This window comes from Cricetulus griseus, chromosome 7, assembly GCF_003668045.3.
Source record: "Cricetulus griseus strain 17A/GY chromosome 7, alternate assembly CriGri-PICRH-1.0, whole genome shotgun sequence".
Lineage (NCBI taxonomy): Eukaryota > Metazoa > Chordata > Mammalia > Rodentia > Cricetidae > Cricetulus > Cricetulus griseus.
The window spans coordinates 77952006-77969101 of NC_048600.1; the positions used below are offsets into that span (position 1 = coordinate 77952006).

General features: G+C 42.6%; 1 protein-coding gene across 1 annotated transcript in view; it reads right to left on the reverse strand.

The window, feature by feature from the left end:
* Positions 1 to 17096, reverse strand: part of LOC100764018 (protoheme IX farnesyltransferase, mitochondrial) — a 112939-nt gene that overhangs the window by 25231 nt on the left and 70612 nt on the right. The window contains exon 5 of the mRNA XM_027427153.2: positions 5238 to 5308. Coding sequence (XP_027282954.1) covers positions 5238 to 5308 — 71 coding nt within the window. The remainder of the gene's footprint in view (positions 1 to 5237; positions 5309 to 17096) is intronic.

The following is a 17096-nucleotide window of genomic DNA, read 5'->3' on the forward strand; positions in this document are numbered from 1 at the left end:
AATCAATACATTCTTGATGGGTGGCGTTATCAGGGAGAATTCTAAAACATTTAGAAGAAAAAATAGGCCTTGGTGATTATATTAAGAAATAAGAGTTTAACAGGGCAGACCAGGGATAGGGACATCACTGAACTACCACCCATATAGGCACATTGGAAATTTAAACCAGAAAACTTCAGGTTTGATGACAAGTGTGTACATCCCTCTGCACTCTTGAAAAAACAAAGATTCAGCTTTAACAGAACATTGAAACAATACTAGGGAAGATCTGCCAGATGGAGGAGAAGAGAGGAGAGGATGCAAGCCTCCACCCCCTAGGCAAAACAAATCGCAGTTACTGCTAAGTTTAAGACTCTCTAGCTGGGTGTGGTGGCACATTCCTTTAATCCTGATACTTGGGAGGCAGAGGCAGGCAGATCTCTGAGATTGAGGCCAGGCTGTTCTACAAAGTGAGTTCTAGGACTGCTAGGGCTACACAGTCTCAAAAAACCAAAAACAAATCCAAACAAACAAAACCCCTTTAAGCTTTGAGTAGAAAGCAGTGATAGGATTTGATGTAATCGTGTGCTGAGGCGGGAGAGAGACGGACTTCAGCCTCAAAGTTATCATGTGGAACTAAGGCCTGAGATGAGCATCAGACCAAGACTAAGGTGAAGTTAGGTGCAAGCTTCCTAGGCACAGGAAGCCTCAGTGTCCCCTGCCCATCTCTATTGGTTAACTGCCATTGTTTGCTTTTCTGTTGCCCCAGGGATCTGGGTCGGGGTGAACTACCAGGCTCATACTTGGGCTACTATGTATTTTTCACATGGAGGTAAAACTTTGTCCTTAGAGAACAGAACTGAAGACTTTGAGGGCTAGGGCTGAGATGGTCATTTTTGGGGATGTGTGAATTTAAGAGAGAAAAGGATGCAGAGGGTTGGTATTTAGAGCAAAATGCAGTATGACACAGAGAAAAGCAGAGGTAGCTGTGAGACAGGAGGTCAGCTGTAACCAGCAAGTGCTAAGGGCAACAATGCTCTCTCCTAGGAGGAGAAACAGAAGAGCTGCTGAATAGCGCCAGCAGAAGTCTGTGTAGGAGAGAAGACCCACATGTCCAAGTGCTACGCCAGAGAAGAGACCCAGGGGCAGCATGGCTAGAAGAGTACTGGGAGAGGCCTCAGGGTGATTCTGGGCAGAACTTGGATGAATATTCAGTTCCCAACAACTCCTCCTAAAGCTGGTTGTCATTGCAGCTCTCATCTGCTGTTAGATAACTGCTTGTTCCTATCCTCATAGGAAATGAAGTTAAATCTTGGGAGAAAATACTGGGGATAATCACTTCAAACCACTCCTCCAGCCACCTCTGAACTACTAGATCTATTTTATCCTATTAGGACCAGTTTTCAGGGAGATGGGTGCCTCACTGGGTGGGGCAGTTCAAGGACACTGGACACTTATGTAATATAAGGGGCAGGGAGAAACAATGGACCACTAAGAATAGGAAAACAGAGCCCCACAGACCTTAGAAGCAAACCACCTCTTAACTTTGTACATAACAAACCCCAATTGCCAACAGAAGTGGTCATTTTGAAGCCGGGGATCACATGTTCCCAGGGGAACATCTGCAGTGGTTTGGCTCCAATTGGGCTACACTCATGGAGCTGACAACAAGGTTAAGACAGCTCCATTATGAACCCCCTGGAGCACTTCTCTGCAGACTTCCTTCCAGGCAGATGCAAGAGCTCTTTAGCCAAGAGCACTGTGGCTCCAGGAGGCTTCGTGTGCATCTGGGACACTTCCTGAGTGGTATGCTATAGTCACATGGTGGCCCCCACGACACTAAAGAGCCTGATAAATAATTCTGCCACAATGGCCCCAGAGCCGGAGAAAAAAAGCAGAAAGCCACAGGGTCAAGTGTTTCCACAGGAAAGACATAGAAGCTATAAGATGTTTCTATTAAGTACCTGTGTTATTGCAAGACACCACAGGCCCAGGAAAGATACTCAGGGGGGAAAGCACCATGTCTACATGTTTTAGGATGAGTTCAGGGACCCAACTTATCATGAGGACACCTTTTCTTTCACTAGTGCAGAAAATGGAAGCAGTATTTTCCAAATGGGGTAAGATGATCACTTTTTTTTAAAATTCTTTTTAAGTGACAGCAGAGCAATAAAGGAAGTAGATTTCTGGTGCCAGGAAACCCAGGGGCGAGCATATGCTGAGCACAAACTGAACCACTGAGCTAGAGCTAGAACTAGCATTTTGTTCTATTTATTGTATTGTAAATATTTTGTGTTGCAATATGGTCAATGTGTAGTCCAGGGTTCCTTCAAGTTGTGATCTTCCCATTAGTTTTGTAAACCACCAGGATCATAAGAATGGGCCACCATGCCTGATTGCAATTGGCATTTTATACAGGCCACTGGCAGATAATAATACTGAAGTACCTATTGCCCTTTGCACTTTTCTTGGAAAGGTGAGACAAAGAATATTCTCATTAGAATGAAAACTTCCATGTCTAAAATATAAAGAGTATGTTTTCATTATTTAAAAACATAATAACTTACTATTCCTTACTTATCAATTATATTCATTATCCTCCCCCATCCCGCCGGTAAACAAGGCAGCACATTATAAGGATAGGTGAGCAGCACTTGGGCTGCGAAGGCTGTCTTGGGCCTGGATACATTTTCATTTTGAAGCATGTGAAGCCCAGTTTATGTAGGTCAGGTGAAATTTATTAGACTCTAAATTATCCTTCAAAATCCCCTGAAGTCATCCACAAAGGCCACAAGGTTATGTCCACACAAGGCTAGGGAACAATGGCTGTGCTCACTAAAGTTGGAGACTGGCCTAGTGAAGTTGCAGGTGGGACAGAAGCAAAGGCTGAGTGGCTTAGCACTCGATGCATATGGCAGCAGGAGGCCTGCAGTTAGGAAGGATGCCTGTGGACTCCCTCCAGCCTTCAGGTCTAGCTTCAAAGTGCAATGAAGAGTTATGAAGAGTTATTCTTTTGCTTGGAGGTGGTTTGAGGACTGGGCCATCCACCAGATCCATAAGTCCTCTATCATTACATTCTAATTCTTCTTGGCTCCTTCACTTTATGGATTACCTGAGACTATAGGTAAACCTGTAGGACTTGATGAAAATAAAGTGCAGGACCATGTCAGAGAGAAGAGATGTTCCTTAATGAACAAGGGTTGTAGAAGGGGGAGGAGAGGGGCTGAGGAAGAGAGGTGGGATGGGAAGAGTCCATCTGTGGAGACTCATGGTCGACACAGCAGGCAGAGGCTTGGGAAGTAGACACCCATCACCCCTTCATCAACATGGTCAGAGCCACAGTAGCTACAACATTACAATTCAGCACCCCCCCTAAAAGTTGTGTTAGGTCCTGGTGTTTTATCACAGCCATGGAAACCCCAATAAAGACAACTGCCATCAGCACTCGGCCACATGTGCTATGCTTTGTCTTTGTCGGCTATGTTCACTGCCATATCACAAGGTTTCTATCCGATTGTGGACTCACAGTGCAATAGAGAGGCCCTGGGAAGCAGGACTGACTAGGCAGTACTGAGCAGTGCTGTGACATCAACATGCACTAAAAGCAATGAGCAGCACAACAAAGCCTATAGCAGCAGAGACAAGGTTCCCAGGCCACAGGAGGCACAGCCAGCATGCCTGACAGACAGGAAAGAATGTGGCATGGGGTGAGGGCAGATGGAAACAAGACAACAAAGCACTCAGGATAAGGCTGGAAGGCCTGCAGAAGAGTACAATGAGAAAAGACCTCGGGTAACATGGTAAAGAATCAAAACAAAATATTTTGTCTAATTAAATTTTGTAGAAAGGTTTTAGGCCAGAACCAATGTGAACATTTAAGGAAGATGCATCTGCCAGCTGAGTGGCAGCAAGAAAGGAGAATAAAGGCAGGGAAGCCAGCCAGGCTGCTGAGCAACCTGCACTGACTTATGGTGGTCCTTGGCAATAGGACACAGATTCTGGGATGGTCAGGAGGCTAAAGGTCAGGAAACAGACGATAAAGAGAGAGATAACAGAAAGTCTGTTGCCTGGCTTTAGAAAACAAATGAAGAAATGAAAGGAAAAGGAGAGAGATGGAGACACCATCCTGTGTCTACGGGGCACCTAACAGAGATCTCCAAAGCTTCTGGGCTCAGAACAGGGATCCACACTAGAGGAATAAACAGGGTAGATGGGACAGGAAAGAGGGAGATATGGTGTTTGGGTTAGACACTCCTCTCTATGTTTACACATCACCTAGAATTTGTCCCTGTGTAGTATTTGGCACATTCTATAAGATGCTTAAGAAGTTGGTATCCTCATTGTCCTCAGAGTCTTTGACAGTACCTACCTGTCTGGTTAGAGCATTAAACAAACAAACAAACAACAAAACCAAATCATTTTCTAGGGATCTTCCATGGAAGGGTAAATATTATTTACTGTTATAAGGAAATGAATAGCAATGTAGGAGGATTAAATGGGGAAGAAGATGAGAGGACACAGTACAGGTGGAAATATGGGGATGGATAACTAACACTACAGGCCTTTGGAAAGCCATACTGAAATAAACCGTTATAGACACTTCCTAAAATAGATACAGGTATAAATGGAATTTAAATGGACTTACCATATAGTGGGGAAGACAATGTCCCAACTAAACATTTTATACTTCCAAGTAAAACCCTCAGTACCATTAATGTGTTATATCTTTTTGAATTTTTGGCCAAAGGAGTCCCAATAGAGCCAATGCTATTGGTTATCCTCTACATCCTGAGGGTATGACCCCAATGCTGAAGACACCACTTACTTACGGCATAGAACATGAAGAAACCTAGCTGGTACTCAACTGGATGCTTCACCTCTCCTTACTAACATTGTTCTTAGTGCTGGAAGGTACTATACATGCTACTGGAGGAGGAAAGCAATCATCAATCTTACCCAGTGATGAACCCTGAGAGCTACAACAGGGGCCTGCATGCATGATATTGGTACAACAGTGGCACAAACATTATGGGAACAGCCACAACAACTTTTTTGATTGGATTTGAGGTTCACTGTATAAGTGAACTCATATCTGACACTGATAATGAGGCCAAGAACCTGAGACTAGGTAGGTAGTGGGACCTAGGGGAATACTTACTATAATTATTCTGCTAAATGGATATAACAATACAACAAGCTTCAGGATGAATAAGTCAATAAATGTTCTAGAATGTAGAAGAGGATTAGTCATGATTTACCTGATCTGTCCACGAACCAGAGGCCTGTTTTTTGTTCTATTCATGTTCGAGTCAAATGGCACCTCAAAAAACTAAAAAGAAAAAAAAAACAAAAAAACTTCAGAAAGTATTAGACATCATTTTAAAAAATTCTGCTTTTGTATTGAAGCTTTTCCACAGTAAAGTGTGGCCTCTTTACTTCTTTTTTGGTGGTAGTGATGTTGCTAGAGATAAGACCTGAGACATCCCAACCCCTTTTCTCATTTCAATTTTGATAACATGAATTAATACTTCGTCATTTCTTAGAGAAAAATTCTCTGAGAGAGATGAATTTTTTAAAAATGTACTGTCAAGAATATGTATTTTCATTCTCTTTGAAAACTTTGCTAAATACACAGTTACAATCATTAAAGCCATTGTTCTAGGTTTAAAGCAGCAGAGTCCTTCATACAGCCCAGAGCCTGTGAATCAGTACTAGGCTGAGATCAGGAGGAAACTAAGTGCCCAGGGAAAGACACAGGTGAGGCTATGATTTTAGACCTCTTGTTCTCCCGGCACAGGTTGGATTTCCTGTGTTACATACAATAAGGCCATGATCATAAAGCTTGCAGCACCCCAACCTAGAAAACACATTCAATAGCCTCCTAACAGTTTTTGCTGTTTACCTGTCAAAGGCAATGCCTAAGAAATTGTTAAGACTCATTTTCCAAAGCCTTGATAAACTGTATAAATAGGTTGCATAATTTGTTATCAGTCCCAACTTGTCAACTTTGGGGTGTAACAATAATCCAAAATCTGGACAGGTTATTTGAGAAAAACTTTGACTAAATGGGCTGGAGGCAAATCAACAGAAGAAACAGTAACTCAATAGAAGTTAGTCTATCTCCAGCCATGTTCCCTAATAACCCTGGGAGCTGCTCCCACAATGACTTAATGGTCAAATCATATTAGTGTGATAAGGACTCTGAAAATACTAACATGAATAAATCTAATTAATGCCGCTTACTCAGTGTTTCCAAAACTTATTTGAGCATGAAATCTTTTTTTTTTTCCTCAAGAAAAACATGTTTAACACATTTCAGAAATGTCTGGTCTGAGTCTACTTCAGTGATAGGAATCACTTGAACATGTGTGCAAACTGTAGCTCCAAATTCGGGGCTCTGCACTCTGAGCCCTCTACAGATTAGAGGACAACACTGCTGCTGAGAGCAGTGTTGGAAGGCCTGGGGCACTTATACAGCCACCTGATGTCACCTATTAACAGGCATGCGTGTCTTAGTACACTTTCTATTGCTGTGATCAAACACCACGACCAGCAACTTGGGAAGGAAAGGGTTTATTTTGGCTTAAAACTCTCAGATCACACTTCATTATGGAGAGAAAGGAAGCCAAAGCAGGAGCTCAAGGCTGGAACCTGGGTGCAGGAACTGAGGCAGAGACCATGGAGGGATGCTGCTTACTGGCTTGCCCAATCTGCTTTCTTAAAGTACTCAGGACCACCAGCCCAGGGGTGACTCTATCTACAGTACACTGGGCCCTCCCACATCAATCATCAAAATGCCTTTATAGACTTGCTTACAGGCAATCTGATGGGATCATTTCTCCACTGAGGTTCCCATTCCCAGATAACACTAGTTTGTGTTAAGTTGACAAAAAAACACCAACGACAAATGACCACTTGTCACCTTGACACACTAATATCTTTCCTTTCTTTGTTTATATCCAAGATCTCATACTAATATCAACATTACAATATAAAACATATCCCAACTTTTGAAAGTCCCATCGTCTTTAAAAATTCACTTTAAAAGTTCAGCTTAGTAAATACCTCTTTAAAAATCCAAAGTCTCTCAAGTCCTGTAAACTCAAAACTAAGTTACACAATTCTTACTCTAAGAAGGAAGAACTAGGACATGGTTATAAACAAATCAAATGAAAACCAAACTCCAACAGTGTAAATTAAATCCTGCAGCTCAATGTCTTGCATCTGGGATTCACTCATAAGGTTCTGGGCTCCAAAGGTTTGGGCAGCTCACCCTCCTCAGGCTCTGCCAGCCTTAGCACACAAAGCTTGTCTCATTGGCTCAGGCCAGCTCCACACCATACCTGCCACTGCCCTTGGCAGTCCTCCCATAGTTCAGTTGTCTGCAATATGCCAGGGTCTCCACAGGCTGCACCTGCATCAGTAACCTTTCCTGGGCATGCTTCATGGACTCTGACCCTGCTACAATTGTTTATTGTCAAGCTTCAATTTCTCTCCATGACCGCTTCAATCCTAGTGTTTCCACCGCAACTCAGTCTGCATCTTTAGTGATAGACTCTCCTGGCCTCTCACAGTGCCAAGTCTCAGAGACTTTCCACGACCCCTTCTTGTCTTTAAAAATTACTACCTGGTAGATCAAGTTTATCTGCCAGTATGAGACAAAACCTTGGCCCTCTTTGTCATAGCTTCTGTGTCCTGAACTTGAGAAAATAACACAGAAGATTTTACCTCAGTGATGCTTGTCTCTTGTAATCAAAGCTATTTTTCAGTGAAGCTAATCACCATCTATTGTCCCAGTAAAGCAAAGGTTTCATTGTCACAAACTCTTAGTCAACAATCTCACCAAAGAGCCTTGATAGTCTTTTGCTTCCTGTGAAATATCACATCAGTATTCAGATCTTCTGAGTTCCCATAACAGCTCATTAAGCTCTGAGCACTCAATGGCCTTTCCAGCCCAAAGGTCAAACACTTCCTCTGTCCTCCCAAAGTTCCATGGTCAGGTCTATTACAGCAACACTCTATTTCTGTTACCAATTTCTGTCTCAGTTTGCTTTCTATTGCTGAGATCAAACACAACTTGCCAAAAACAACTTGTGGAGGAGAGGGTTTATTTCATTTTACAGCTCTTGGTTCATACTCCATCACCGAGGGAAGTTGAGGCAGGAACTCAAGTCAGCAACCTGGAGGCAGGAAATGAAGTACAGACCATAGAGGAACACTAATTCCTGGCTTGCTCCACTGGCTCTTGCTAAGCTTTCTTTCTTATAACACCCAGGAGTACTGCTCAGAAAGGGGACCATTTCCAATGGTGGAGCCCTCTCGCATCAATAATTAGTCAAGAAAGTGCTCTACAGACTTGCCTATAGATTGGGGGCATTTTCTCAACAGAGGGTCATCTTTGAGATAACGCTAGCTTTTGTTAAGATGACAAAAACCAACCAGGTCACATATTAAGAATCAAGTAAGGGCCAGGTGGTGGTGATGGTGTAAGCCTTTAATCCCAGCACTTGGGAGGCAGAGGCAGGTGGATCTCTATGAGTTCAGGGCCAGGGCTAGTCTAAAGAGTTTCAGGACAGCCAAAGCTACACAGAGAAACCCTGAATCAAAAAAACAAAAACAAAAAAACAAACAACAAAACAAACACAAAACAAATAAAAACCAAACAACAACAAAAAACATGCAGAATTGTATTCTGAGGTATTTAGGAAATCTAGAAAGTTCCCAAGTCTTTAAAAATTCAAATGTTTTAAAAGTTCAGTCTCTTTAAATTATCTAACATCTCTTTAAAAATCCAAAGTCTCTCAACTGTTGGTTCCTGGCTTGCTTCTCACATCTTACTGTAAGTTTTGCAGTATCAAGAAGTCAAAAGGCGGGGCTGGAGAGATGGCTCAGAGGTTAAGAGCACTGGACTGCTCTTCCAGAGGTCCTGAGTTCAATTCCCAGCAACCACATGGTGGCTTACAACCATCTATCATGAGATCTTGTGCCCTCTTCTGGTGTGCAGGCAAATATGCAGACAAAAGTCTATATATGTAATAAAAATAAGTAAATTAAAAAAAAAAGAAATCAAAAGGCTTGAAGAAAATGGTTAGCATCCAAAAGACAAATAATGTTTCCCTTCCTTTGGTGGAGACAGTAATGCCTTGTGTGGTGAAGATAAGAGCATAAATGACATTTTGCTATGTTCTACTTGCATCTGAGTGTCATGCTCAGAGGGATGGACTATGATGGCTCCCTTTCGTGTCAGTTTACCTATACTGGAACTACATTGCTCAAAGTCTCTTCCTGCAGAGCTGTAGGTTAGAGACTGACACAGGACCTGAGTGACATTTAGAAGCAGTTGATTCTTGGAAAGCTGGTATGGTGTCGGGTGCTATTTGTAGCTCACACTCAGTTGCAGATCTGGTGGCCAAACTGCTGGCTTTCAGCTTCCAGCAGCACCAGGCCTGCAGCTTCTCCAGCTCCTGCCAGATCTCCTCAGGCTGCAGCTGGTTCCTGAGTTCTTCCAGCTTCTGAAGACTCTGGGACAAGCTTGTGTGATGCTCTCTAGAAAAATGTACCAGCTCTTCTGCAGGTCACCTGGAGCATCGATAGCAGCTGCTTGCAGGAGTTCAGATGGTCTAGTTTGACCTCAGTTGTCACTAGGTTCCAGACTCCATGCTGCTCCTCCGCTCCTCTGCTTTGCTGATCATGGCTTTGCTTACAGATCAGCACCATATACAAGCAAAATGGCCCTACACGATCTGATCGACACCCAGATTGCAGAAGAGCTGATTCCTCCATATCCCTTACATTACTCACAGTGGGTCTCATATTCTGATCAAATTATCATTGACATGGGTGTCTGCCCTTATTTTCAACATGGTTACTATTTAAATGCGCTTGACTTGGAACTGAAGAGGTGATTTCATGGTTAAGTGCAAGGACCAGTCTTGCAGAGGACCCAAGTTCAAGTCTTGATCACCTATATCAGATGGCTCGCAACTACCTATAACCTGGCTCTATGGGGCTGATGCTTTGGATCTCTATTGGTATTGAACATAGCCATGCACATACATGTAATTACAAATTGTTTTAAGGAGTCTTTGACTTTTCATTACTTATTAATCCAAGTGGCAGACTTCTTGAGATGTAAATATAAAATTTAAATGTTAAAGAGAAACAGTGTAATACTATGCAAATGAGTGCTCAATGAACATTCAATGAGCCATCAGTGCAAACAATGCTTATACACATGTTATATTCAGTAAAATGTGATGGATAATTTGTAGCATTAACAATGCTTTGCCCATCAGAATATTCTATACAGAAGTAGCTGAATGTGGTAATATCTTTCTTGCACAAATAAAGTCTGTCTGGGGGTCAGAGAATGGAGCTTGCCACTAGCTAACCATAGAGGTCTGGAGTCTGTAAAGACAGGTAGGAAGTGACGTAGCTGGGCAGAAACAGGATATAAACAGGGAAAAATAGGAAATAGCTCTCTTCTCTGCAGAGATGCTTAGCAGTCACCATGTGAGTTGTTAAAGGAGTTAGAGGCCCAGATCCTTCTCTGGTAAGATAAGATCATGTGGAAATACTTAGATTAATAGAAATGGGTTAATAAGTAAGACAAAACTAGCCAATAAGAAGCTCTAGTCACTGGCCAACAGTTTTGTAATCAATATAGCATCTGTGTGTTTATTTGGGGCTGAAGCGGTTGTGGGACCAGACTGGTGGGGCAAAAACTTTCATTACAAAATGACACCAACATGAGTTCCACAATTTTCCACGTGAAACTTGTCAAAGTTTAAAAAGGGATTCTAAACAGAAGAAAACAGACAAGCACAGCTTCTTGGTAGCAGCATTTTCTCAGGTGGTTTCTGTTTGTTAGAGCCAAGCAAAGGCTCGCATGGTTCCTTTAAGAGCAGCTTCGTGACTTAGCATAATTGGCAAAAACCACCACATGGCTCCTTTTGGCATGCTGTTTAGCAGATAAAAGACTCATGGCTAGAAAAAGATAGAGATATACAGTAAAGACAGATTAAGATGAAGTAAAATCTCTAAAGAGTTTACAGTGTGTTTAAAGATATATGTAGGCTTGGGAGAGAAAAGAAAAAGGAAAAAAGAAATAGAGTAGCTGGGTGTGGTGGCACACACCTTTAATCCTAGCACTTGGGAGGCAGAGGGAAGCAGATGTCTGTGATTTCAAGGTCAGCCTGGTTTACAGAGTGAATTCCAGCACAGGAAAAAGTACTCAGAGAAACCCTATCTCAAAAAATGAAAAAAATAGAAATAGAGTAATTAAAAAAGCCACATAAAGATGGAAAATACACAGTCTGGATATTGTATGTTATTGTGTTGCCTTTGAATTTTTTGGTTGCTGAGGAAAGAGCAACAACTGATAAAAGACATTTAATTATCAATGCTTGTGAATTCATCCAACTTATATATTTAAAAAATGCTTTGACTGCAAAATTTAAGTCTAAGAACATGTTACTTTGGAAAAGAGATTCTATTTTTGTTTCCACAGAAGATGAAAAGCTGTGGATTCCTTCCAGACTAATATGGTTTGATCAAGCAAGACCCCCTGAAGCAGTGGCCCAGGTGATCCAACATCCAAGACATCAGGGGCAATGCAGCCTTGCAGACTACTACAACCAAGATTTGGATAGGTTTCTGTGCTTTCTCAGGATTCCATGGTACTGACAGAGCCCCCAACCAGCAATAAGAAGCCTAAGCTATTGGCCAACAATTTCATAATTAATATAGCATCTGTGTGTTTATTTAGGTCTCAAGGGCTGTGGAACCACCAAGACAGAAAGCTCACATTACAGCTGAAGTTGCATGTTAAAAGGTTCTGTTGTAAATGTTCATCTCACCTCCCCACCTCCCAAATTTTCAAAGGCATTTGAAATGTTTTTTTCTTTTTGAAGCTGAAATATGTATATTAATTTCATTGCATGAAACTAATGAGGATTTCAATCACAAATTAAGTTATGTTGGTATATGTAAGGTATTATTCTAACATGATACAGAAACTGGTGATAATTTGGAGACCTGAGCTCTGTGCATGGGTGTGTACACATGTGTTTGCTCATAATGCAGGAATTTTCATGAATCAGTTCATTCAGATATGAAAGATGGAATGGTTTCTACATTTCTGAGGAGTCAACCACCCAAAGATGACAACTAGGTCCAGAAAGTAGAAGGGAACTCCAGAGTGCCACAAACTGGCAATAGCTTTGGACTCCATAAAGGTCACAATTTCTCAGGGAAAGCAACATCTGGGCAGGAAAATCCATGCTAACCAAGACTTAGGGTTTATTTCAGTGAAGGCATGACACTCCTTCCACACATCCAGGGATCAGAGCTCAAGCTGCTTGATTCTGTTTTCCATGCATTTTCTACAGTGTCTTTCAGCTAAGTCATTGCTTTGGTTTAGATATTCCAGAGCAGATACAGTATGTTCAGATGAAAGTTTACATGCTTTAGCAGTCAAGACTGTAGATCTGACATATAGCAGCCGCTGTTTACTCAGGTTTCCCTGGGGTTTATAACTTTTTGTCTCTAATGCTATCATTTAACTTGGCTTTAACCATTTCTGAAGCAGTCACCTTGAATTCTTGCAACTTGTGTTGAATATAGTAAGACAAATGTGACATAGACACCCAGAACATATGATTTCCTTGACATCCAAAGGAGACTGGTTTCAAGATGCTGCGGATGTTTGAGTCATATATATAGAATAGGAAGTATGACATACAGAGCATGGGCACACTCCCACATGCTCCATGTCACCACCAGATTCCTTGCTCCACCTACCACAATGTGAATGCTGCAGAAATGGCTGCTGTACTGTATGGCTCCACCAGAGCGACAAGGAGGAGCTCACTGATTCAGCACAGGCCCAGCTCCTATAGCCAACTATCTTTGACTGGGAGGCTTAAATTTATGGACCATGCAATAAAAACCAAAGAGGATGAACTGTACCCAGGGGAGTTCAAAGCACACTGAGAGTGACACGCTGGAGAGCACACACCAGACAGCTGCATGGATCTCCCAGGGCCCAGTCCTGGGCTCAAGATGCTCTTTTAGTAGCAGGTCCTGCTCAGGCAGGGCTTGTGTGGTCACAGGACTAGTCACATCACTTTACTTCCCAGCACAGTGACTGGTCCCGAGAGCTTATCTGATCTAAACTAGACCAGCAGAGACTCTTTGCTGGGCACAGTACAAGGTAGTGAGTGACCAGGGAAATATGACTGTCTTCTCTCCGGATGCCAGTGGCCACAAAATGACATGCAGGAAAAATGAAATGGGAGGAGAGACTAATGCGGATTCTAGGGAGCAGTGATCTGCAAGGTCCTCATCTCTCCCTTCTCCATTTAGGTAAAAGCTTCATGTGTCTGTACTCCAGTGTCCCAGGAGCATGAGAAAGGAGAAATTCCAAACATTGGCGCAATGGCTACCTCACTTTACCCCTCAGCAGACAACTTAGTCTAGGTTAAATTCTCAGAAGAGGTTTTTCTTCTCAGTCTGTGCCCTGCCCCTCCCAGTAGAAATCCACCAATCATTTGGTCATTGTTTTTTGTTCTGAACTTTTCCTTTCTTCCTCAGGCTCACAGGCTTCCTTCGTGACACCCCTCAGTCATAGGCTCCCTGCCATCCAGAAACCCCAAGATTAGATGTAGTGCTCATACTCCTAGAGTGAACAGCAGTAGAAACAAAAGTCAACCTAGTCTGGAGGACAGGGCCTTGGCAGCTCTTGCACCTTGTCTAAGAATGGCAGATTCACCTTCAGATGACATTAGCCATCTCTGTTCTGCCTATGGTATGCTTTGTCTATTCCTCCATGTACACTTGTTCCAGGAAGCAGGAAGTAGGTACTAGTGCTCTCTGCCTTCCATCCCAGTATCTCAAACAGGAAGCTGAGTCCCTGCTCATCTGAAGACAAATTTCAGAACCAGCAGGCCCTGAGGACCATTCTCAAAGCTCAGGGAGAGTGCTGGTGGAAATAAAGTGACATACCGTTCCCACTCAAAGCACAAGTGCTAATTTCTATATAGTAAAAAAAAAAAAAAAGTCCAATCTCAGAAGAAAATGGCAAGGTGGCAGGCAGAGATACCTTAAAGCTATTTATAATACACTGTAACACTACTAACCAAATCATTTCCTTTTGTGTGCTCTATACCTCCAAAATACCTTGCCCACAGGAGGAAGGGTATTCCCCATTTAAGTATCTGATGGGTTTTAGTAAATTTATAAGCATTTTTATGTTGTAATCAGGTTGGGAGTCAAGTCAATAGTTCTAGAGTAGTAAAGGCTCCATTTTATCCTCTTGCAGTTGCACGATGATAACTATTAGATGCTGACAGTGATTTGTGTGCTTTACTGTTAGACCATGGTTTCACATTAGTGCAGATTTTCTGTTAATCCAGACCAGAAATGCTCAGAAACAAAACACACATACTAACTAACCTTTCTCACAGACAACACATCCTATGGTATTCCTGAACCTTGTGAGTTGAAACCACATAGACACAAAGAAGATAGGAATACAGCGTGGTCCAACTGATAAATTATTTGGCTATGATTAATTATATCCTATGCAAACAAAAAGAGAGAGACCTTTATTCTAGAGATGTTTGTAAGCCTGGCTGGGGAAAATATCCAACTAGATAACAAGGTAAAACTTTTCTTCTCCTGCACTAGACAGTGAGGGCAACATTCCTGCTGAGGGCCCACGGAAGAACAGACCCTGGAGCCTTCTGGAGCTTAGAGCTTGTTTCTCCATCCATCTTCTCAAAAGCTGTCAATGTGTGTTTGTCATTCCAATCTAGCTCACAGCTTTTTACAGCCCGAGATAATATCTCCATCAATCTTGGACCAGATTAAAAGGGATGTGTAAAGAAAAAGTTCAGGGAGGGGCACCATGCCCAGCAGGACCCACATATCACTTCTTCTTACAAGCCAATCAAGATGCCTAGTCAGCCCTCATTACTTGTTACCAATGTTCTACTAGTCTACCTCCAGTAAACAAACTGAGACTCATTCCCACTGAGTTTTTTTCCCAAGAAGAATTTGAAATAGCAAATGTGGGCAATCTGGCATTCATCAAAAGTGGCTTTCACACACATGGTCACTGAGCAATGTTCTCTGAACAGGTCCTATGGGCCATCTCTCTGTAAGGCTTCACCTTCAAAACAGACAGACAGACAGACAACAGACAGACAGACAGACAGACAGACAGACAGACAGACAGACAAATAAATAAATGGGCACAAAAGATAATCCAGCCCACATTAAAGGCAAGTACTGTGCATTAGAATAAAAGCAGCAAAAAAAAAAAAAAAAAAAAAAAAAGCCCAGGCTGTGCTAGCTCTCAGAGCTTCTGCTGTAAAGTGAACTTTGTTCCTGCCAGGGGGAATCTCAATTTGTAAACACTGCTTTCTGACAAAAGATGGAAGGAAATGAAAATATTTATAATACCTCTCTCTGAGTAGTGAGGGAGGATGATTTATTACTCTTATCTTTTCTATTTTTCAGTGTCTATAAAGACCATGCATTTTCTATTTAGGGAAAAGAAAGGGAACTGAAAAATAAACCCAAGCCAGGTGTGGTGGTGCACACCTTTAATTCCAGTCTTGCAGGGCTATCGGGGAGACGGCAAGTTAGAACTACACTGACTGACTGCATGACCAAACCTTGTCTCAAAGCTCAAAGCAAACATTTCTACCTAACTGACACAACACCTGAACAGCCCCTCTCTAGGTTAACCAAATAAAATAATTACTAAACTCATCTAATACAAAACCAGCATTTAGGGACTCTTACTAATAGCCTGTTCTTCCCTCAGAGTCACATAAGAAGACAAAACTAATCTCATAGACAGTCACTATCCCATCCCCAGGATGCTCTATGGGCTCAACCCTCCTAGCCACTTTCCTACCATCACTCCCCACCCCGCCAAGCCCTGCTCTCTTTCAGGACACCCCCCAACACACACCACCACCACCACCATGCTCCCTTTTGTTTTACAGATGGCAGTTAGTGATCTTTCTAGAAGAAAAGCTGGTCTTTTTTTTTTTTTTTCCCCCAGCATAAAACCCTCTGTCCTATACCTACTACCCAGGGAGTAAAGTGAATATTCCAACATGGCTCGCAAAGTGCTCACAGCCATTCACATCTCTGGACTCTTTGGTCTCTATCTCTTAGGTGGCGCTTTCTAAGCAACCCACCAGTCCTTCAAAGGCATGCTTTCAGCAGTGCACACGCCTGTGGGGACCTGCTTACCTATAATAGGGCCGATTAGGATTCCCTAGATCCACGTTCTGGGCTGTGCCTACATAGAAGCACTTCACTGGAAAAAGCTGCCACATGGGGGTCACCATCCCAAGGGCACTTGTCAAGATTCACTGGGTCCTCACCACTTACTGGCAACACCACGCTGCACCTCCATTCAAGTCCAGTGCTGCAGCCTGTGAGGCGGTCTTTCATCACTCCCAGCCAGTCTCATGCACCTGTTGCTTTTCTTCTTCCTCCACCTCCATTTCCAGTCAGGGCCTTCTTTGTTACTGAGCACTGGCTCCTCTAACAGGACAAACTCCTTTCCTACTCTTACCCCACCACAATATGTAACCTTTTCCCCTAATGCTACTAACCCATGGCTGGTGTCTCTGGCCGAGCTGGCACTCCTGTCCCCTACCTTCCAGGAAACCCAGCATCAGTGATTCCTTCAGCATAGTTAGTTTGTATCTTCCATCAATGGACCTCTAAACAGCTCCCTTTTCCCTATCCCAACCTTCCCTCTTAGCTCCACTTCCAAGGGCATATCTAATATCTACTTCAGCACAAGGTGAACTCCTGAGAGAGAGGGAGTGAGTTGAGTTCACATCTCAGCATGTTTCGTCAGTGGGGAGTTCAAGGTTAGTTAAGAGCCTTCTAAAATCTCTACGAAAGCTCTAAGGGATTTCCATTCAAACAGCTGCCAAAGGCTGTAATTCCCTCAAAATCTATTCTTAAAATAGTGAAGTCTAGAGGCTGTTTTGAAAAGTAAAGAAATGCACCAAAGTCTACTCAATATTAGTGACACCAACAGAGGCTGCAAAACAAAAAAAAAAACCCTTTAACTTTGAAAGATT